General features: G+C 39.8%; 1 protein-coding gene across 14 annotated transcripts in view; it reads right to left on the bottom strand.

Annotated features, from left to right (window-relative positions):
- Positions 1 to 23,918, bottom strand: part of LOC149206275 (phosphatidylinositol 4-kinase beta 1-like) — a 184,216-nt gene that overhangs the window by 27,765 nt on the left and 132,533 nt on the right. For 10 of the 14 annotated variants that reach the window (XM_089395387.1, XM_089395383.1, XM_089395390.1 and 7 more), the window contains 3 exons: positions 10,033 to 10,176; positions 9,873 to 9,926; positions 9,711 to 9,785 (listed from right to left, as the gene is read on the bottom strand). In XM_089395387.1, the coding sequence (XP_089251513.1) occupies positions 9,711 to 9,785; positions 9,873 to 9,926; positions 10,033 to 10,176 (273 nt within the window). Of the gene's footprint in view, positions 1 to 9,710; positions 9,786 to 9,872; positions 9,927 to 10,032; positions 10,177 to 10,390; positions 10,459 to 23,918 lie in introns of those variants that run through there. The other 4 variants (XR_016252539.1, XM_089395393.1, XM_089395396.1 and 1 more) reach the window with 2 other exon arrangements.

Genomic DNA, 23,918 nt, shown 5'->3' with positions numbered 1-23,918 from the left:
GTAGCCAGACAGTAACATGAGCAAGCTATCAAAGGGGGATAAGTTGTCTTAATTTTTGCTGTGTAATTATTTCCTTGAAGAGCAATTCAAATCCTCCTAGAAGAACTGGTTTTCCCCACCGTGGGGTTTTTCCAGGGTCAAGTTTGACCAAAAACACTGTGTACTTGTGGTAATTTTATGTGTTGTGCTTGCTCATTTAATTTTACATCAGCTGAAAAGTACGATTGTAGAGCTAGCCTAGGAATTTCAAGTTAAATGCATGTTAATATATGTATCAGTCATATGTTTAAGATGGAATGTGGGTATTAAATTTGAGCAAAAACTTGAAATCTGTGTAAGCTGCCAGGAACTATAAAATTTTTACATAAAGTGGGTTTCATTACCTATTACTTGGAAGCATCAATTTTCTTCCAATTGGTCACCATTGGTGTAGCCATGGACCTGCAGTTCTGCATCTTGAATCACTTTAGAAACTCCACCGCATACTTCCCCTATCCAAGGATGATCTGCACATCTCTCTGCCACACCTCTAGCCCTAAAAAGTAGTGCATCAACCCCATATCCTTCATCTCAAACTCTGAAGCAAGATCCCTCTTCCCTAACCAAAATGTAGTAGAGGGTTGAGTCACATCATTGTTGGTGAAGCCCATCCCCAGCAAATAGTCGTCTATCCTAGAGTACAACACACGTGGTGCTTGCTTGACCAATATGCATACATGAGAATCCCTCCCATGCACTTCGAAGCCCTCTAGCTACTCTATATAGACCTCCTAATTCACACCATTAAGAAATGTTGTCATGACATCCATCTAATGGATCTTCCAACCCATCTCTGCAACGATGGAAATAATGGCCCTAATGGACGAATACTTGGCTATAAGGGCGAATGTATAATCATAGTCAACTTCCTCTCTCTGAGAGAAGCCCTTAGCCACAAACCAAGCCTTACCTTCTAAACACCACCATCAGTAACATGTTTAATCTTATAGATCCACCTAGATCCCACCACTAATTTCCCTTCAGGCCATGGCACAACCTCCCATACATCATTCTTCATGATGGAAGAGTACTCTTCCACCATGGCATTCCTCCACACCTACTGCTGAAATGCCACCTGAAAACTAGAAGACTCGACCTCACTCAACTTCTCATAAGAGCCATGTAACTAGAAAATCTTTGGGGTGGTCTGCTCCCCCTGACTGAAGCTCTAGGAGCATTTACCTACTCCTGAGCTTCCCTTAAGGTACGCTCTGCCCATTTCGACCTCTTCTTCCTAGAAGTCTCGGCCTTAGTAAATGGAGCATCTTGCTCCTCCTTACGCTCATACTACTCATCCTACACACAAGTCTAGGGTCCTACAATTTGTAATGGTTGTCTCCCTTCTTCCTTTGGCGCTTCCTGCTCCTAAACCTCTACTACAGCTGATACTGAACCACAAGACTTTCTAAAAGCCATGTCCCTCCCCACCACTATTTTCCTAAGTGTAGGAATGTAGAATCTATTAGCCTTTGAGGTCTTCACTTTTTCTTGTTAGGGCACTGGTTGGAATAATGCCCTAGCTGGTGGCAAGCAAAGCATTTCACGTCTAAGTCACCTGACACAGGCATTCAAGATTCGTAGGATTCGGGGATTCCAGTGTCGGATTAGGACACGTTGACCCCCCGGAACAGGACACATAGGATTCGTTATATATTATTTTATTCAAATATATATATATATATTAAAAATTAGATATTTCTTACACAAATTCTAATTAATGATACAAATTCATTGATTTCAAACAGAGATCTTCATCTACAGCATGCATAGTACATACAAAATTCAAATACATGTCATTGGTCACATAAATTATGATTCATAAATGAAAGACAAGTACAACTAGAAGATAGTAAGATAAAGACACTGACAGTTGTAGTTTTCTCATTAAGTCATCAAATCAAAATGTGTTACATAGGTAGTGTTGGTGCAATGCCAATGGCAAATAGAAATAGAAAATATAAAACAACTATAGGTATACAAGCCTCAAGGCAATAGGTAGTCATCAATCCTCAGAGTCATCATCAGAATCAGCATCAATGTCCTCATCATCATGGTCACCACTGCTCTCCTTTGCATCTTCCTCCTCCCTTGTGTGCTTGAATCTCCTTGCCAAACGCTCTACTCCCTTACCTCCTTGCTCCAAACCTTAGCTCCTTGCCCACAACTCAAACTATGCAAAAATGAATGAGAAATAAGGTGAAAACAAAAAAGAACAGCGCGTTTTTAAGTCTGCAGAAGGCATATTTAGGGGATTCGAATCCCAGAATCGGGATTCGATGTATTTGTACGGGATTCGTACGGGATTCAGACGAATTCCGTACGGACACGTCGAATACTATTCTAGGATTCGAATTCCTAGCGAAACGTATCTGATTCGCAGGATTCGGATTCGCAGAGGGGTTTGGACGAATCCGGTTACTTAGGTTGCTAGCATCAAACTTATTTTTATTTCCATTCAAGGTAGCTCCTTCAGTGGAACCTTTCTTGGCCTCTCCCTTGCCCTTAGAGGTTAGAGTCAGATTCTCTTCCTCCTCACCCTTCTTTTCATCCCCATGCTAAGACCCTTCTCGAATCTCCTCCTACGTGTAATCATCCCATAATCTTTCCCAGGTGGGAAGATGTTCTCGTCCCACGATCCATTTTACAAACACATCCCACTACTTTGTAAAGCCATTCAAAGCTATATGCACCAGTGCAAAATCAAGGCCTATCTCCCCTATAGTTGCCATCTCATCTTGCAGTTCCCTAACCCTAATAAGATAGAAAGCCACATTCTCTCCCTTGGACATCCTAGAGCGTAAAGCTTGTCCCTTAGAACCATCTTTCGGTTCTGATTGTCACTCTAGTACAGTTCGGTGAGTACATCCCACATCTCTGGCAATCTTTTCCTCAAACGAACGAGAAATCAGATGATCTTTCACCTCATCAAGATGATCCTTTGTGCCCTTGCTTCTTTCACCTCATGGAGATCTAGGGAAATAGGATCTGACACTGGCACAACCATTGCGGAGTCAGCAAAGGTCCACAACTTGTTATCCTTTAGAACAATTGTGATCCAAACTTTCCATTGAAGATAGTTTGAGGCTCCTTCTAACTTGTCTTCATACTTGACATTGGTTGCCATGGTAAATCAAGTCCTTGAATAATTATTTGATGAAAATCCTAGAAAGACCACAACCCCTTTAAGCTTGAACCTGTGCAACGCTTGAATTTCCTTTAGAGGCTTGGCTTTGATGCCATGTTAGTTTCTCTAAAGCCCAGCAAAACAATTAATGTGCCAGTAAATTTGTATACCCAAATATTTATTTTTACTAAAAACCCAATAAAGAAAATTAGATCTGAAATCTACGCACAATTAACATAGTCGAGCTTCTAATAAAAAAAATTAACCATGGTGGATCGGTAAGTCGCTGGAGTGATCTGGAATAAGACCAGGATAAAACCTTTTGGCTGCCACTATACCACCAAGGGTATATCCAATCTGCTTGTAAGATGAATATATCAAGAATATATGACTTAGCAAGAGCCGAGAGGAACTGTATTGACTACGAACGGAATAACCCACTTGGGTCGCCTATTCCTCTAGCCTTATCACAACAAGCTTAACATATTTTCGAGGAATCGAACTCAGGTGGAGAGGGAGTTAACATCCCGTCTTAACCACTCGGCCTACCCTTACTTGACCTGAGCTTCTAATAAATTATGCACTACAAAAACAAGAAATCCAAGCACATAAACTTTCATGTAGCTTTTACCCTAGAAAACCTCAATGTAGGGAAAAACCAGCAAAGAGGGATTATATTAGGCTTTGGCAAAATAAATCATGAAATTATTACAGTAGCAATTATAGAGAATTTACAGCCAAGAACAGCCCTAGAAAATGGCTCCTCTCATCTGCACAGTATAGCCCAGCAAATGGCCTCTCCCTCTGCAATGTACGGCCCCTTCCTCTTCGGCGAACTCAGCCCAGGACACAACGTCTCCTCCATTAGAAAACTTAGCCCTAAAGACTCGGCCTCTCACTCCTACAAACACGGCTTGGCCACAATCAAAGTTGCGCGAAGCAGGGACGCGAAAGCATCATTTCCCAAAAATCTAGGAAGGGAAGCGTCTCAAAAGCATCTACTATATATATATATAGTAGAAAACATGAAAACATGCATATTTTACATAAATCAAGATAGATATGGCATTCATTGTACATCAATGATTAATTATTCCAACATCAACCATCTAGAATCTAGATTCTTCTTCTCTTGTCTAGCCTTTGCCTCTAGTGCGATTCTCTATGGATATTAGTCAACATTGCCCAATTTTGATCAAACGGCCTAATCCAAGCCTTATAATATGTTAGAGAAATCTTAACATGCCTGATCAATGATTTTCACTTGAGTGAAGGATATATTTTTGCTAAGGTCATGACAAAGGAGTTCAACAATCAACAACACCAACACTCAGATACATATAGGGCTCCCTGTTCTTGATTAAATGCCAGTCAGATGCCCTCATACATGATATAATCCAACGAAATGCCACAATCCCATTGATCCTGAAAACTGTTAAGTCTGCTAAATTTTGAAACGGATATGAAATTCTATTTTCTCCATATTAAGTTTGATGAGGTTGGAACCACTCTCAAACATCTTGAGTCATTTCATGGTAATGTTAAAAATTTAAGTAAAAGGATGGAAATGAAAGATAAAGGAGAATGTCACTTTTACTTTAAGAATTTAACATTACCATTAGGGAGCATCTAGGAAACGTCTAGGGAGCATCAAGGGGCATCTTGGGAGTATTCGGAAAGCGTAGTTCCTCACATAACAATTCGAAATTTCCAAACAAAAGAAAACAAAAAAAGCCCTGTGAAAACGTGTGAACTGTCCACCTTCTCTCAAATCTGCGATGGATACATGCCCGAACTTCCACAGATCCGCACCCGATCCTTTCCAGAACCACTGATCAGGAACCAAAATGTTAAAATTGGCAATTAGGGCCAAATTCCACTTTGGACAGCTCCTCTGGGGAAGATAATTTCAACATTGAATTCCTACCTTCAAGAGGACCAAAATCGCTATAAAAATTGTCTCATTTGGACAAGTGGAAGTGTGACTTTGAATTTTTGTATCATCTCATACAAATTATTAAGTTCGGCCTTTCCCATCTGTCGGCTCATCAAGCCCAATAGTCACGTCTCTTGACCCTAGCGAATAGTATATATAGAGATGCTCTCACACATCATAGGACACATATCTCTTTCTGAAATGGCCGTAGAAAGAAAGATTGCTCCAGCGAAGGAGGAGACCGTTTGACATCTTGTTTGGGCTACATAATGAGATGGGTTCCTCAAACTAGAGGCCGAGTCTGCTAAAGGAATGTTTGGGCTGAATTTGAGTATTGTTCAGGGCATATCTTCCTCGTATTGCAGGACCGAATTATCCTTAAGGCAGATCGCAGAGTTGGAATGTTCTTGGGTGTATTTCTATGTTGTATAAATCTCTTCTAAGAAGACTGCAGCTACTAGAAGCTTCTCCCAAGCAGGTCGCAGTCCCTCCTAGAGTTTCAATTGGTTGGAATCTTGGATTCCTGTTTGAAGGAGGCCAAAAAGGCCTGGAAGATAGTTTTGCCCTAATCGTAGTCACAAGAAGGATCAGCGAAGATGTGTGAAGCATGTTATGAGGGTGAACGCAGAGGTTGCAGCAATAGGTTAGGGCTAGGATGAGCCCTAACCAGGTCTATCATTATCTCAAATATTTTGCCAAGCACAAAACAGGTTTTGGGCTCATCATATTTAGCAAAGGAGGCCACAATGTAACTACTACTGATCACAGGTTAGGGCAGATCTAATCTCCTTCTGTTCAAAGGCAGAATCACATACTTGTCTGGGTAGCTTCTTTGGCGTTTTGTCATTGGCTCGAGTCAGTCAGTTTTGACTTTGATTGTATTCTCTCTCTCTCTTCCTCTGCTGAACATTTGATGATATTAATAAGAAGAATTGATTAAGGGTTTTCCCCACATTGGGGTTTTTCCCTGGCTTGAGCCTAAATCTTGTGTCCACTTGTCTTGGCTAGTCCTTTTCTCTTGATGTTTATGTTCTTTCTTCAATTACTATCAATGAGATAATGGTTTATGTGATTGCTAAATGGAAATTAAAATTGGGCTCATAAGGAACATTGAAGTAATTGACCTAAGCAAAGAACATGTTATCTAAATTTAACATGGAACCATGGATTGGGCCCTTGTGGACCCAATATTCTTGAAATCACCAAAAAATGGCGGAACTGCGGATCCAATTTTCAGATCCGCAGTTCCACCAAAGGATCGGTGGCAGATCTGTATGGGACGTGGTTTCACCTCTGGATCCTGGGGAGGACAGATCCTACAACTATGGGTAGAACCCCTCTTTTCAACAAATGACATCCTGAACACAGCGTGACCGTCCTTCTCACCCAAATCGGCCCTCTTCTCTTTCACTTGATGTGATTTTCAAAACCGTGTCGTTCACCCACTCACTCCAACAACGTATAATTTTTCTCATAACCCTATTTCCTCCTAAAGATCTTCAAAGAAAATATCAAAGGCCAAATTAGTTCTCATGTATTTCCTAAGTTTAAACTTACAAAAAAAAAAAAAAAATGTTGAAATAAGTAATTAATAAGGTATTTTTTGCATGCCAAGGCACAAGGCCTATGTAGAGACACTTGTCCGAGCTTTAGAGACACCTGCACTAGAGAGCTTTACCATTGTTATGGGAGATGGTCATTGGTCTTCCGATGTATAGTGTAGAGTAGGATGGAGTGTGCAAAGGATGTGCACTTGGCAAGTAAACCAAGGCCGCTTTTCAAAGCAGCGAAAGCAATTCGAAGGGTGTTGGGCTTGATTCATTCCAATGCGTGTGGTCCTATGTTAGCTACGTCTGTGACTAGATACTATTGTTATGTGACATTTATAGATGATTTCTCTAGGAGATGTGGATATACTTCCTAAAGGCCAAGGTGAGGTCTTTTGTCAGTTCCAAGAGTTCAAAGATCTTGTTGAGAACCAAATGGGGAAGAAAACCAAAGTTCTCAAATCAGCCAATGGGTGTGGGTATACCTCCAACGAGTTCAAGAATTTTTGTGAGGCAGGAGATAACAAGCCGGCAATGCCATATAGTCCTCAACAAAATGGAGTGGCAAAGCAGAAGAATAGGGCTATCATTGGCACAACCAAGGCCATGATCCATGATCAAAATCTACCTATGTTCTTGTGGGTAGATGCGTGTGCTACAATTGTGCATTTGCAAAACAGAAGTCCTCACAAGGCACTGGGGGACAAAACGCCTAAGGACCCTTTCACAGGAGTGAAAACAGAGGTGTACCACCTTTGTATCTTTGGTAGTCCAATGTATGTCCATATTCCTTTAGAGAGGAGGACTACACTGGAGCCCTCAGCGGGGAAGGGAATTTTTGTTGGATATAGCAAGAATTCAAAGGTCTATGGGGTCTACATTCCAATACGGAGGAGGATAATGGTCAATTAGGATGTCAGATTTGAGGAAAATAGGACACTTAGGAGGTCACGTGGGTCAAATCCAGTAGTGACAAAGCATCAGGAGTGAGAGGCTCTAAAGATTGAGGGGGGACCAATACCACTAGCAAAGCAACACTAGGAACACAATCTTCTGATCAGAAGAAGGATCAGTATATTCCTACAAGTTGTGTCAAACGGAGAACTAGATGGCCCAAGTAAACTTTGAGTGACACTAAGAAGCATGTGTAAGATCCTAGCAACACTTTCAAGTAGAGTTGACCACCTATGACATTTTTTAACTACATGGCCTTGATGAGCAACATTAGTGAGTCCCAGCCCTCTACTTTTAAGAAGGCAACAAACTAGCAAGTTTGGGGGGATGCCATGGTGGAGGAGTACAACTCCATCATGAAGAATGATGTATGGGAGATTGTATCAAGGCTTGAGGGAAATTCAATGGTCACTTCTCAATGAATTTGCAAAATCAAACATGGAGTTGATGGCAGTGTCGAGAAGTACAAGGAAAGGTTTGTGGCAAAAGGGTTCTCCCAGAAGGACGTCGCGGACAATGAGGAGACTTTTCCTCCTGTCGCCACATATGCATCTATTATGGAAATCATTTCTATTGTTTAAGAGATAGGGGGATGGACGATTAATTAGATGGATGTCAAGACTACCTTCCTCAATGGCATAATTGAGGAAGAGATGTATTTTGAGCGGTGTCAAGGATTTGAGGTGCATAGCAAGGAGTCCCACATATACAGGTTGAAGAATGCTTTGTCCGAATTTAAGAATGCATCACGAGCATGGTACTCAAGGATTGATGGGTACTCTCTTGGCTTGGGCTTTACCAAGAGTGTCGGGAATTCCAACCTGCACTATGCACTTGTTGATGGTGAACCGCTCATATTGGTGCTCTACATAGATGACCTCCTTCTAATGGGAATTGAGAGACTCACAAGGATGTGCAAGGAGGAACTTGCTTCGGAGTTTGAAATAAAGGACATTGGGTTGATGCACTAATTTCTGGTATTGGAGGTTTAAAGAGTAAAGATGAGCACACTCAAGGAGATGTTAAAACCTTAGCCAGGAAAGAAAAGGATATTCCATTCCTATTGTTATGAGTTTTGTTCCATAGATGTAAAATGCAAAGTACATTGTTCCATAGGTGTACATTGTGATGACCTCAAAACATGATTTACCTTAATTTTTAGCATTCACATTAATTTTACTACAAGCTATTCTAGCAAGAATACCTTTGACATTTTCATTTAATTTCCATTAAGCTAACCAAAAAATGCTTTAAAATATGGAAATGGAGTGGAAATCTTGAAAATAATAAAACCCAGGAACATTTTTGGAAGCATTTTTCACCAACATGATGGAAAATAAGATGTTTCCATTGTCTGTTTTCCTAATATTTTGAAATTATGGATTCCCTCGAGTAACCTCTAGATAGATGGATCCTCCTATTTTTTGCATGAATCATGCTTGTATGTCTGATAAAGGATACATTCATATATCAATATCTATCTACACATTTGTATACTGCATACATTACACCATTTCTATAATTCTTAATATCTGTATTTTGGAAACCCTACTCCTTTTCCCCTTCATGTCAACTTAAGAGGAAACAAACATGTATGTATAGTGATAAGACCATGGTCATACACTAGTTTAAAAGGAAGAAAATTAAGACAGGAATGTGAAACATTGATCTAGAAAGAAGTTGTGGTAATTTTCAATATTAGTTGCAACCTCCAGGTGTCTTGGTTTTAAATTCATCATAATATCAAATTGTTCACAAGAAGTTACACCATTCATATGTTTTTGAATACTTCTGTTTTGCAACCCCTACTCCTTCCCTGGTTTCTTGCAACTTAAGGGGAAATCAACATGCACATGTGGTGATAAGACCATTCTCACACATTACTTCAGAAGGAAGCAAATTAATACAAGAATGTACATCACTAATCTAGAATGAATTCGGGGTACTTCTACACCAACACTATTCAATATTAACTGCAACCTCCAGGTGTCTTGGACTCATATTCCTCGTAATGTCAAATCTTTCATAAGAAATTACAAAACAAAAACGTCAAAAATAAAAATAAAAATAAAAATCATATAAAAGTCCAAGTGTGCAACTTTAAATTCACCTGCAACATTTCAACCAGCAATATGATCCGTTCTGCATGTTTTCTACATGTCAAAAATCCCTGAATGCATAGGACCTGCAAAATAATTCATAGAAACATCAAAACAATTTTTCAACCACTACTGAGAAAGCAGTAACATGTAAACCAACTCTGATTACATACTTTGAAATAGTCGAAGAACTCGCTCGGACTACCCTCTGCATCAGAATCCATTACCTAACCACAAAAATGACATCAAGCAAAACTCTCAGGAGAATAAAAAAATTTCTAAAAAGCTCAAATAATTGGAATCAAAATATATTATTGAAGTCAAATATCTGACCTCTAGAAGTTCTCGAGTCAACTTGAAGGGAGCACTTTCAAAATTCACACCACCAGGAGAATTGGATAGCATAAAACCAAAATCAATATGTATGATATGTCCTTCCTCATCCATCAACAAGTTTCCATTATGTCGATCTTTCACCTACAAGGTTCAATGTGCTAAAGGATAAGAAAACATTGTCCAAGACAATTTAAGCACCGTATTCTTATAGTGATAGAGAGGCGAGAGGAAGGGAGAGAGAGCTGTCTAAACACTTCAGCACTGTTCAAACATTTCAGTAAGATTTAATACAATGTAATGTTTAAATACATTGAGTGCACAGCAGGAAAAATAGTGTATCAAGAAATGGCCCAACCTGCAATGGTTTTCCATTCCACCAATAAAAGAATACATCCCACCCACCAGTGGCACAACTCAAGTAGCCTTGCAGACAATACAAAACACTATAGTATGAAATCAATGTGACATAGTTGCACAAGAATAAATTAAATAAAGTACATCCACAGAACCCTGCCCTGCAATGCTTTTCCCATTCCACAAGTAAAAGAATACATCCTGCCCACCAATGGTACGAGTCAAGAATGTTTGAACTTTGAAGTGAATCCAAACCATATTAAAGCCATATTAGCCATATAAGCAAGAAAAATTTTGCAGAGTGAAACAAACTTAAGAATAGACATGGAAAAAACAAAGAAATCATTTCAAACAATATGTGACTATTCTTCCCCTTAATATTTTTAATGAACTTTGAAGTCATGCATGCTATCCAATCAACCATTAAAAACCACATATGAGCTCATATGCCTGGACTTTTAATTTATGATTTAAAATTTATCTGAGAGCATGTCGTTTCATTTGGACTTTTGTGATGCACTTAAATGTTTAACTCTTCGTTACTCCAGTAGTTCTCATGGCATTGGTGAGGAAATATATATAAGTGAGTGGGTGGGTGTGTGGGTGTTAGGTTGCCACATGAAATGTTTCAAATTTGAGATATGTTTCAAGTTGCATATGATGAAGAATGAATGTTACTTTAAAAAGTTGAAAGGTTTATGTATATTTTTTAATTTGAAAAATGTATGTTTTTGTATTTATCAAATGTCTAATTTCCAAGACAAGTACCTATTTGACCATTTTTAAACTAATATTTACTTTAAAACCCTCCCTTAATGAGCAGCTCTATAGATCCATCTTCTAGAATCTGTCTGATGACGTGGTAGTGTACATCAATATGTCTGGTACACTTGTGGATGACTGGATTCTTGGCAAGTTCCATCACCCCTTGGTTGTCACATAACAGGGGAGTTGGCTCTATTTGTTGCATCTTCATACCTGAAAGCATCCTCCTAAGCCAAACTGCCTCACACACTCCTTTTGCTGCTCCTCAATATTACGCTTTTGTTGTTGAAAGGGCCACTGCATGCTGCTTCTCGTTGGTCCATGTGATTGCAACCATGTCGAGGCTGAAAACATATCGTCATCAATAGAACCTGCCCAATCTGAATCTGTATACCCACACAGCCTAGGGTCTATGATTTTGTTGCACATAATGCCATAGTCAAATGTCCCTTTCACATATCTCAGCACTGGCTTCATTGTTGTCCAGTGCTCTACCTTTGGCATTGTCATGAATCTGGAAATGAAGCTCATGACAAAACTCAAATCAACCCTTGTGGCTAATACATATCAAGCTACACACTAGTTTCCTATATACTAACTCATTAACTGCCTTAGAGTCAATTTTGGCTGAATGTTTCAACCCTTTCTCCATTTTGCAATCTCTTATTCTAAACTTGTCCAGCAAACTCCTGGCATATTTTGTTTGTGAGACAAAAATGTTGCTTCTTGTTTACCAAACTTCTACACCTAGACAGTAATGTAGCAGACCAAGATCAATCAATCATGTCAAAATCTCTGCTCAAACTAGATTGGATCCATTCTATTGCCTTTTCTCACTACCTGTAATAATTATATCATCTACATATATGATTATAAGGATGATATCATTACAAAATCCTTTGACATACATGTTGGAATTTGAAGGACTCCAATGGAACCCCTGTTCATCCAAATGCATGTCAATCTTGATGTATCATGTCCTAGATGCCTATTTCAAACCATATAGAGCCCTCTTGAGTCCACAAACTAGATGACTCTTCTCTAAAACCTAAAAACATTGTGGCTAATACATCTAGATTTTGTCTTGTAAATCACCATTGAGGAAGGCAATTTTCACATCCATTTGATGGACCTCCCAGCCAAACTATGTTGCCATGGCTACAAAAAGTCGGATGGTGCTCATATTTATAGCAGAAAATGTCTCCTCATACTCAATGCCTTCTAACTGAGAGAACCCTTTTGCAACCAACTGAGCCTTGTACTTGTCAAGTGTACCATTTTCCTTGTATTTGACCTTGTATACCCATGCTAGATCCCAAGTCCGCTTTTTCAACAAACTCTCATGTTCAGATGCCATGGCCTCCTCCCAATCAAATCTTCCTTCGCCTCCTCAAAGTGTTGTGGCTCATAGATTTCTTGTATATTAGCCATCAAAGCAAAGTTAACCATGTTTGGTTTATGTTTTCCCTTTCCTCTCAACGATCATCCATCATTCATTTCTCCTACCTGAACTTCTCTAACGATGTTGTGTCGCCACTTGGGTCCTCTTCTTGGCATATTCCTTATCGAAGTCAATATTGCGACCATGACTTTGGCCACCCACATCTAGATCAAAAATTTCTAGTCAATGAGAATCATGCTCGAGATCTTCCCCACCTTCAGGAAGAGCTACTTGAAGCTTGACACATTAATCCTTCACACTTCTAAGTTATGGCAACTTGATAATTTTGAACTTAGAAGCAGTTTGGAAAGATCCAACTTCCTCTTCAATAACAACATCTCCACTAAATCTCACCTTATCAATGTACGCATCAAGTAACCATTAATTTGTATTTGTCATTGTACCTTGTAATCATTGGCTTATTTCTCTTTAGATATAACTTGGCTCTTTTCTCCACTGGAGTCCAAGTTTAGGCAGTGGAACCAAAGAGTTTAAGATTACTTACTTTGGGGCTTCTTCCAAACCATACCTCTTTTAGGGTCTTATCTATTGTTGGACACCTAATCCTAAAGGGTTAGTGTGGAAGCCGAAAAGACTAAGCAGTCCAAGAGACCTTGGGATCTGAAACCCAAGAGTCACAACATTGTATTATAAATGTACATCTCCTGTTAATAAAAAATGTACTGAATGATTTATCTTTCCTATTCTTTGCTGTCCATGTGTGTTTAACATGTGTGTTTGAGTTGTCTACTTCTTGCGAGGTGGGTTCTCGAGGATCCGTTGTTCAGAATTTTCGGAATGAAAGTATCATAAGTATCAGAAAAATGTGGAACGAAATCTAGTCCCAGGGATGGACCAATCACAAGAATATGTCCCTACCATTCTACCATCCATGGTGACTCGAAAATTCCAGGTAACTGTTGAAGAGCATTGTATCCTCCATCATTAAAGGCCCATGTTCGAACCACGATGAGACCCATTTCCGCACCTCTCCTGAGTATTTTCTTCACACTATGCCTGTTGAAATCGTCCACGCCTTGGTCCATTAACCAGTACGAATTCCACCCATCAACATACAATTCGTTGCCATCCACCACAAAGTGAGATTCATTCCGCTCCATAAAACTCATTCTTGGCTGTTTGCAAGTTCAGTTTCAACTACTACGTAAATTCAGACATCTGTAGACAATTTAGGAAGTTGGGGTATGAGATGGAGCTTAATACCGAAGGCAAGTTTTTCATTTATTGATCGACCCTCGTATCTATTCATGAAGTGAAACTACTACGAGTCATTGTTGTTTCATCAAACTCATCTGGCGCATCCTTAAATCGTTGTTATTCTGGAAGCTTATAATGGTCAAGTTATTTTTCTGAGTGTGAAGAGGGAAGCATTTACACCATTCCAGAACCGTGGTCACTGTCTTTTATAGCTGAATGAGCCACTAATAAAATCTGGGCCAAGTTGTTGTAGTTAACTGTACATTGGGGCTGCCTGTCATCACAAAGAGGCTTGATTTGGGGTTTACTGTTGACTGCATAAAGTTTCAAGTTGTTGCTGGTAATGTTGGAAGAGCCACGATCCTTATTTGAGTTGCCTTAAGCTGATTGCACCCTCTATTAATTGCTGGTTGAACAAGCTGCTACAATCTGGAAGTGCAGACTATTTCATTGTCTCTGGGCTATATTTATCTCTTTGCGTGTTTCCACCTTCTGTTATTGATGTAGCTGCATTAAAGGGACTGTATGCTATCTCAAAAGTTGAATGAGCTAATTTGTATTCGCTGACATTTAATTGTCGAGTTCTATCTTCCAATCTGTTCTTTTTTTAAGAAAGTTTTTGAATAAGAACAGTCCATTATGTAGTAGCTATCACTTAATGGTCGTTGCATTTAATCTCTGAATTTGCTACTGGATAATATAAGTTTATTTGGAGACTATTACTACATGTGGAAGCATTAAAAGACAATGGTACAGTTGTGAAATTGCCAGCGATTGAGGTTTTTGATTTGGGTAAAAAAAAAAAAAAGGCTGAGATGCATGTTACTAGTCCGTTTTAAAGAACCTGGATTCTGGGAACCTGTTGCTGATGCTGATTTGAAAGTGAAGGAGTATTTGAAAGATCCAATTCAATTTAAAGTTGATGCTTGTTCAATTTACTTGTTCCTATTGTGCAGTTTGGGCATAAATTTATGTGCAACAAACAAATTTGTTTTTCTCAACAGATTCTAATGAGAAGATTGCTTTAATTGTTGGGGTGATTGTCTGCTATTTGTTGCAAGCATTGTGATTATTTAGGGTACATTTTCACTCCAAAACAAGTTTCTAGTGGTGCATTTCTATTGAGAAAAATGGCTACAATTACTGAAGTATTAGAGTTCATGAAAACTCTTATACAATCCACTATTGATGACACATTAAAAATCAGCAAGGGATCTCTCTCAGAAATTCAGACATGCTTATATAATGTCCAGGAAAAGATTGATTTTTTGCAGCTTGAATCACAGCTACAGCAAGAAGAGCTACATAGACATCATTCTGAACCTGTTTTTGTTCAGAACGTTGAGACAACCACCCATCAGCAGCATGTCAATAATGTTACAGTTCATTCAGATAAAGCAACAAAGTTACATGCAGATGCAGAGGTTCAGTCTGCACTTCCCAAGCCCATCATTAGACCTTGGGAACAGCTTGTCCACAACAAGCACAGAACTGGTCTTGGATATGACAAGGACTTGTCCTTTCATATTCCAGACTACTCCAAGCCCATTCAGTTTCAGAGTGCTGGATTTATTCATGACAGTTCACCTCCATTTGTTCCAGATTCTGCCCCTCTTCCACAACAACAACAACAACAACAGATCGTGAAATGCCAACACTGTGACCGAGTTGGCCATTTGAAAGATCATTGTTTTGATCTTCATCCATGTAAGCACTGTCATAAAACCACTCATTCTTCAAACAGATGCTTCAGAAACAAACGTCCTGCAAGAACAAAGATTCATCTTGGATGGATCGCTTCTTGGCAATGGGCATCAACAGCCAAGAAGATATTCCAAACACATATCAGAACTTGTTCCAGAGTATTGAATAGTCTTGCAGTTGAGTTTTCTCCATCTTCTCACCTTGTATCTGACAGGGGGGGAAATGATGGTCATCTACAAGCTTCAAAGCCACATCAAGCGAGCCTGAGCCACAACCTGCCACACCAGTTTCAGAGTTGTAGCCAGAGACAAAGATGCCCCTGAACATGCCTTCAGTTGGCAATCTGGGACACTTCCTCTAGCAGAAGACTCCAGCTTCTTGCCAGTTTTGGAAGAGTTCCAGGAATCGCAGAGTTGTTGGTCATCCTTAAACCATCACAGATTAAGAACACTTCCTCTAGCAGAAGACTCCAGCTTCTTGTCAGTTTTGGAAGAGTTCGAGGAATTGCATTAAGCATTCCAGAGTTGTTGGTCATCCTTAAACCATCACAGATTGAGAACACTTCCTCTAGCAGAAAACTTCAGTTTCTTGCCAGTTTTGGAAGAGTTCCGGGAACTGCACTAAGCGTTCCAGTGTTGGTGGTCATCCTTAAACCACCGCCCTTTTTTACCAACATTTCATAGAGCACATTCAGCCTAGTGCTCCCATGCATTTTTGCACATTTTGTATTACAGCTCTCTTCTTGGACTCATACATAACCCTTCGGATTAAGGGGGGGAATGTTGGACACCTAATCCTAAAGGGTTAGTGTGGAAGCCGAAAAGACTAAGCAGTCCAAGAGACCTTGGGATCTGAAACCCAAGAGTCACAACATTGTATTATAAATGTACATCTCCTGTTAATAAAAAATGTACTGAATGATTTATCTTTCCTATTCTTTGTTGTCCATGTGTGTTTAACATCTATCACTACCAATGTGGGGGATCTATTCAGCAGGTATATTGTTGCGAATACTATCTCAGCCCAAGACCTCCTTTGTAATAAACTTGTTCCATAACATACACTTGGCCATCTTTGTAACAATACAATTTTGCCTCTCATTCGACATGCTTTTGTTGACATATATACATCAAAATATATAAAGATATATATTATACAAAAATTCGCTCTTGATTCGCTCCTAACCTAGGAGCTTTTGAAATATCACTCCCAGCCCCTGCTTCTGCTTCCACTCCCAAGAAACCTTGGTTCACAAATAATGTTTCAAATTTCTTGAGTAAAAATCAGCAAATGAATGCTTATGTCATCATGGGCAGACGAATATATGGGTGGCCATCTTTGTCTAGACGCCCCACTATCCACCAACCAACTATCAAACTATCTAAAGATGAGCTAGAAAGAGCAACAACGAGAACATATTCAGATTGAGAACTTGCAACATTATTAGCATACTTTGAGTTCTTAGACCTCTTTTGAGGGCGTTAGGTCTCTTCAACACTTGCATGGGCAGCAATATCACTTCCTCTTCTTTTATTGTTGAAATTGTTGTTGTTGCCATTGTTGTTGTTGCGAGATCTTTGAGCATTTCTTCTATCAGGACAATCACGGGCTATGTGTCCAAATTTGTCACACCTGTAGCACTGGACTTTTGAAAAGTCCCTTCTATTATTGATGAATGTGGGGGCTAGCTTTTTAGGCTTCCATTTGGAAGGTCTTACTTTCCCTTTTCCTTTCTTCACATTGGCTGCAAAGGCTATAGGCTCTCCTCCTCCTTGTCTCTGGATTCTTCCTCTGGAAATGAGCCTAGATTCTTCTTGAGTGCAATTGCCCAAAAGTTCATCAAATGTAGGGAGCTCTTTCCTGCAACTAATGCTTGCAATGAATGTCCCCCAAGACATGGGGAGTCCTCCAAGGGTCATTTACATAAGTTTTCTATCAGGGATGACTTCTCCAATGGAACGAAGTTGATCTCTTATTTGAAAGATCCTCATGAAGTAGGTTGTAATAATTCCAAACGTGTTCATCTTGATGTCACGAAGTTGACTCTTCAAAGAGATGACTTGACTTAGATTGTCGACCTCATACATCCCAATCAATTTGTCATACATCTCCTTTGACTTCTTCATCTTGGAGTAGGTGATGAGATGACCCTGGAGAGAATCAATAATGATCTTCTTGGCCTTCCCCTCACCCTTTTTGTACTTGGACTTGGTACTAGCATTGGCATTCTCAGGGGGTTCAGCTACTTGACCTTGCACATATTCCATCACATCATTCTCTTCAAGTGTGAGATCCAATCTAACCCTCCAAGCTGCAAAGTTGGACGCATCATTCAGCGTCTCTTCAATCTTGAAATAGGATGTAGTCATCTTACCCAATAAAGTTGATCACCAATCAGCAAAAAGGGTGCATCAAAGGAGTGCTCCCTGGTCTCTTAGGCTAACCTTCACCTTAGCTTTGATACCATGTTAATTATTCACAGTGTTCTTTGATGTTATAATCACTTAAAACAATTTCTTCCAATTTCAATCACCCCAATAACAGTTCAGCAATTAGAACAATAAACAGTAAATGCATAATAGACGATAGCCAAGCACAATGAGACACATAGATTTGGTAAAAGACCAGCGAAAACCCCACAAGAGGGAAAACCGTTAATCAATTCTTCTTCTTCTATTAGTCAATCAATGTTCAGCATGAGATACAAAGTCTTATAGCACATCCAACAACCAGTCAAAGTCAAGCCTCCGACTTTCCAAGTCAACCAATCCAAAAACAATCAATGTTGAGAGATAAAGTCAGATCTGGTCCAAAATATCAATCTGCAAATTTTTGGCTTATGGAGGTGCAGTCAACAGTCAAACTGCCCAGAAAAGTTCAGTCAACCCAGCAATAAATTCAGCCTTCCTTCCCTAGTCAATCTCAGTCAAAAAAGAGACATACTACTGCAATTCTTGGTCAAACTTCCACAGTCAAACCTATGGTCAAACCCTAGTCCAGCCTGTGGTCTAACTAAGTCAAAATGCCCTTAAAAGTTTGGTCAAACCAGTCAAAGTCTCCTTGAATGCAGGGCCTTCAACCACAGAAAAGAATTTGGTCAGATCAGATTCAAGCAGCCCAAGTCAAAGACAGTCAACACTTGTCAATGCAGTCCCAAAACAGAAAAAGTCAACACAGATCAGAATCCTCTCTATCCTCCTTTGCACATGTGGAATGTCTCCAGCAATTTCAGAGACGATCGAACTTGTTTGTGATGTGTGGTGATGTCTAAATGAGCTCCAACATAAGGTCTATTCATATGTGGTCTTGGAGGGTCAATTTCCCTTGGTAGGGCCAACTGGTCAACTTTGAGGCCGACCTGGACAAATGAGTAAAAGTGACTTTTCTCCATGGTTGTAAATGATTTTAATGGTGAAATTTGGATGATAGCTGCCCAATTTTCAACAAGGGGGGCACTTGGGGAAACATTTCCCCACACCCCACTTTTTGGGGAAACATTTCCCCAGTGAAGGGGATGAGTTTCCCCAAAAGAGAGGAACTTTGAGCAACCCCCTTCAAAACTAGGGACGACTGGGCACCTCCAGCGCACTGAAGTTGGGACGCCTGGGTGCCCCACTTGCACCCACCAACGCCCAATTTTTTATCCAACATCCCCTTAAGATAAAACAAAGATAAGGGGTAGAGCTTTAGCAAGTTTGTGACCTTGGTAATTAATGGTAATATTAAATTCTGAAAATTGAAGTTCATTCTCCTTTATCTTACCTTTTCTATCTGGCATGTAACAATGATTTTGGGTTTGGAAATGTGTAATAATCAACTCAAGATCCATTTTAGCCCCACTGGAAAATCAAGATAACATATCCTCCAAAAAACACATAAAATAAAAATAAATAAATAAAAAAGCAAACTATGAGATCCTGAAACCCTAATTTCTTGTCTATAACCTAGCCCCTCCCCCTATCATCCTAAAACCTATGTCACAAGGTTCGTCAAACTTTAACCCAATGTGGAAAAAGTCGAAATCGGAATTAAATCGGCAAGGGTCCAAAAGTTGAAAAACTCATTAAAGTTGGGATTGTTTTGAAAAAGTCGGCAAAAAGTTGGCAAAATTAAAAAAACACGAAAAATATTCATTTATTTTTATTTTTTTTAGCATCTAGAGTATCCACAACATCAAAAAGCGCATTTCCACATAAACATGTAAAGAAATATAATATATAATATGTATATGAAGTCTTGTGCTACATCACATATCAAATAGAGAATCAACTCCTGAATCTTGAGTCTTGTCTAAGTCTCAACTCTCAAGAGTCAAAATATCAACAAAAAATATAATAAAAGTATATCATGAGTCATCTACATGTCATAAAGTAATCAGTCACTGAGATACTCTGTCCCCTTTTACGGGAATAGGGAATGGCTTTGCCTTTTCCTCTAGAGGAAGAAGGCCCAGCCCCTAGAAATACAAATGGAGTTAGTCGTCCTCTAGAAGCTGATAAAAGAGGAGAAAAAACAACAAAAAAATATGTTTTTATCAGCCTTTTCGGCCCCTTATCCGCGGCCTGGGAGCGATGGCCAACTTTTTTGGTCGACTCCCAATAAAATCGGGATTAATTCGATTAAATCGCGATTTTTTCGGTAGTGAAAAAGTCTGTGAAAAGTTGGCCGATTTAATCGTTTTGCTGAAAAATCGGAATTTTTGGATTTAATTCCAACTTTTTGCCGACTTTTTCCACACAAGTTTAACCTTGAGGCAGTGTTTTACGACTCCGACTCCGACTTCGACTCGGCCGAAGATCGACTCCGACTCCGACTCCGACTCGGTAATGACTCGGCCGGCTCGATTTCAATGACTCGGTCGTTGTAAAAAATACATTAAATATTTATTTTTTTTATAAAAAAAACATAATTTTAAATATTTTAAACATAATTTTAAAGGTTTTCATTCACGTTTCCAAACACACAGCATTATAATATAGATGGAAGACAACATATGATCAAAGTAGGCTCATGAACCAATCCATTATATCAAAATGGTACCCAATGGCAATACATAGTCAACTGTCATACATGATCAAAGACTCAAAACAAAATACAAATAACCAAGGAGGCTAGAAATGGCCTCTACAACAAAAGTAAACTGTGATGGTGACCAGACTCCAATACTAGTACTACTGGGCCACTGGCTAGTAGCTACTGCCAGAGGAGCCAAGATCATCTCGACCAATCTCTGGATCATCATCATCAGAGTCAGACAAGGGGCCCCATGCCTCCTCCTCATCATCATCGTCTCCAACTGCAACTGTAGAAGTGGTGCCAGTACCACTAGCAGGCTGTGTAGCAGATGCAAGCTGAGATAGAGTAGATATGCGGCTGCGCTTCTGTCGTGGCTGAGCAGAGGAAGCACCTACAACTGGAGTCCTACTCCTTGCTGGCTGTGAGACTGAGGCTGGTGGATCGGGATCTGCATTCAACTGAACAGGCTGAAGTTGATGTTCCAGTTCAAGTTCATCAAGATCCTCATCAGGATCAAACTCTGGTGGACGACTCTCCACTACCCAATCTGATGTTGGATCAATGTCTTCCAACACAATGGGATCTGAATCAGGTCTTTTGTTCAGCAATTGGTTCCGTCTGAGCCGAAGGTTGTATTGGACAAAAACTAGATCATTCAACCGTTTTTGCTCCAAACGGTTTCTCTTCTTTGTGTGAATCCTCTCAAAGACAGACCAATTGCGCTCACACCCAGATGCACTGCAAGTTTGACTCAAAATACGAATTGCAAACTTTTGCAATTGAGGGCACTGGCCACCAAAGGCCTCCCACCATTGTGCTGCAAAAAACATAGGAGTGTAATGAATTATGAGTTAGATGAAGGCTGAAGCTCAACAAAATTACAAATTATATCTAACTTTCAAATTATAAATGATTTAACAAACTTTAGTCTTTAATAAAAAAAGTAAAACTGTAAAACCATTAAGAAATTGAAAATTGAAATTTTTGTTTACCTGGCTCATCTGCTTCTCTTGCAATCTTTGCTAGGTTCTTCCCAAAGGTACCTGTTGCATTGCTGAAGGATGTGACCTGTTGATGTATCTGCAGCTGATCAGACTCCGATGGGATCATGCGTTCAATGCAATCAACCAGTCCATCTCTGACCTCCCCCCTCAAAGCTCCTGACTCCTTAGCTTTATAATGATACCGTGGGTTCAAAAAATACTCAGCTGCATGTATAGGGCGATGGAGTTGATTGTTCCATCTTTCATCAATGATTGCCCAAATGGGCCCATACTTTGCCACTCTATCCTTGTATGCTGTCTTTATTTGCTCCTTTGCTTGATCCATAGCCTCATAAATGAAGCCCATAGCCAACCTTTCCCCATCCACCAACCGCAACACCTTAACTAGTGGCTCAGCAAGCTTCACAATCTCTGCTGCCTTTCTCCAAAAAGTTTCATCATGGACTTTCCTTTTCAATTCTCTGCCTTCTGGTTTGTTAGACCAATTGTTTTGATTCCATTCATCACTGGAAAACATCTTTTGCAAGTTTCTATGTTGGGAAAGCATAGATTGCAATGTCAAAAAATGTGTAGCAAATCTAGTGATGGCAGGCCTAATAATATCCTTGCCTCCAGTGTGTTTCCTCATGAGACTCAAAACCAGTGTATGATTGTAGATAAATTTTGTTATGCTTTTGGCATTATCTACAGTGTTTCTGACCCAATCTAATTTTCCAATATCCTCAAGCATGAGGTGCAGCGCATGGGGTCCAAAAGATGGTCTTGTGTTTTTCCTCTAACAGTTTAGCAGCAAGAACATAGTTAGAGGCATTGTCTGTGATGATTTGAACAACATTAGCCACCCCCACATCCTCAATAACCTCATCCAATAGCTGAAACAACAAGTGGCCATCTTTTACCTTATCAGATGCATCAACTGATTTTAAAAACATGGTTCCCTGTGGGCAGAAGACAAGAAAGTTTATGATGGTACGGTTTCTTTGATCAGTCCATCCATCTGACATGATGGTACACCCTGTTCTTGCCCATGAGTCCCTGAACTCTTGCAAATACTCATTAATGGATTGAATTTCTTTCTGCAAACGAAACCCCCTTAGCTCTTGCATAGTAGGGCCTTTGAAGCCTTTTCCAGCAGCATGTATGGCATCAAACATAGGCTCATAATATGGTGAACGAGCAGCATTAAAGGGGATATCAGCATCATACCACCATCTAGCTATGTAGTCACAAGCAGTCTCCCTCAATTCTTTCTTCCAATGGTCATCTAAAGTGGGCTGAATTTGACCTTTACTAACTTCAGGACCATGTGCATCTGATGGAGAGGAGGGAGTGAAATAACTTTTGATAGTCACATCACCCTTCATTCTACCCTTTCCCTTATCTTGAACAAAACCAAAAGAGGGAGGAACATAACGGAAAGGGTTGGATGCATCAGTTTGAGGGATAGAGGAAGAACCCTCAAAATCATAGTGGGGGTTGGTAGCCATCATTCTTTGTATCTCCCTCTTCCTCCCAATTTCATCCTGTATCTCTTTTTGCCTAGCCTTATCTTCTTTAAATTTTTCAAAGCTGGCCAACAAATTATTTCTAATCTCCTCAATTTCATCAGAGGGACATGCGGTAATTTGGCCTTTAATCCCTGCCAAGTGTTGTTTCAGCCTATGAATCCCCCCAGGACCTTCCTTAATTTTCCTATGGCAAAACTTGCAATGCATCTGACTATCAACCATTTCAACATATGCCCAAGCAGGATCTTTTGCTCTAGGTGCCATTTTTTGACTAGGAAAACAATCTGAAAATGAAAAAAAAAATTGATTCAATGTTCATTTATTTGACAAAAAACACTCTCTAAGCTTTCTTGATATGCACCTAAAATTTACTAAGCAAAAACAGATTTATAGAGGTGGAAAAAAATACCTCCAGGCACAAACTGCCTCCTCAAGCTTGCTCCAAGAATCAGCTCCTCAATGCTGCTCCAAATGGCTGCCCAAGAAGCTCCTCACTCCAGCTACAATGCTCCTCCAAGACTCCTCACTGCTGCTCCAAAACAAGCTCAAGAACTGCTCACTAATTCTCAAAGAAGACTCTCACTCAAATGCATAAGACTGCTGTGAGTGAATGAGAGCATTTGGCTGTCTTAAATAGGGTTTGGGAGGGGGAAATGGACCCCAAAAGCATTTAACAATTTACCATTACCCTTTGGAATCCATAAACTGAATTTAACTTTACCAAAAATCACAAAAAAAGTGAATTTTTTTCATGTTTTACGCTGCCCAGCCGTAGGTTCATTGACTCGGCCGAGTCATAACGGACCCGGCCGGGTTGACCGAGTCATAGTTGACTCGGTCAACCGAGCCGGGTTGCTGGCCGGGTCAATGTTT

Source organism: Pinus tabuliformis, chromosome 1_2 (assembly GCF_031772625.1).
Source record: "Pinus tabuliformis cultivar Carrire ecotype Pingquan chromosome 1_2, CPIR1, whole genome shotgun sequence".
NCBI lineage: Eukaryota > Viridiplantae > Streptophyta > Pinopsida > Pinales > Pinaceae > Pinus > Pinus tabuliformis.
The sequence above is the reverse complement of the archived record's forward strand: the minus strand, read 5'-3'. Positions and strand labels throughout refer to the sequence as shown.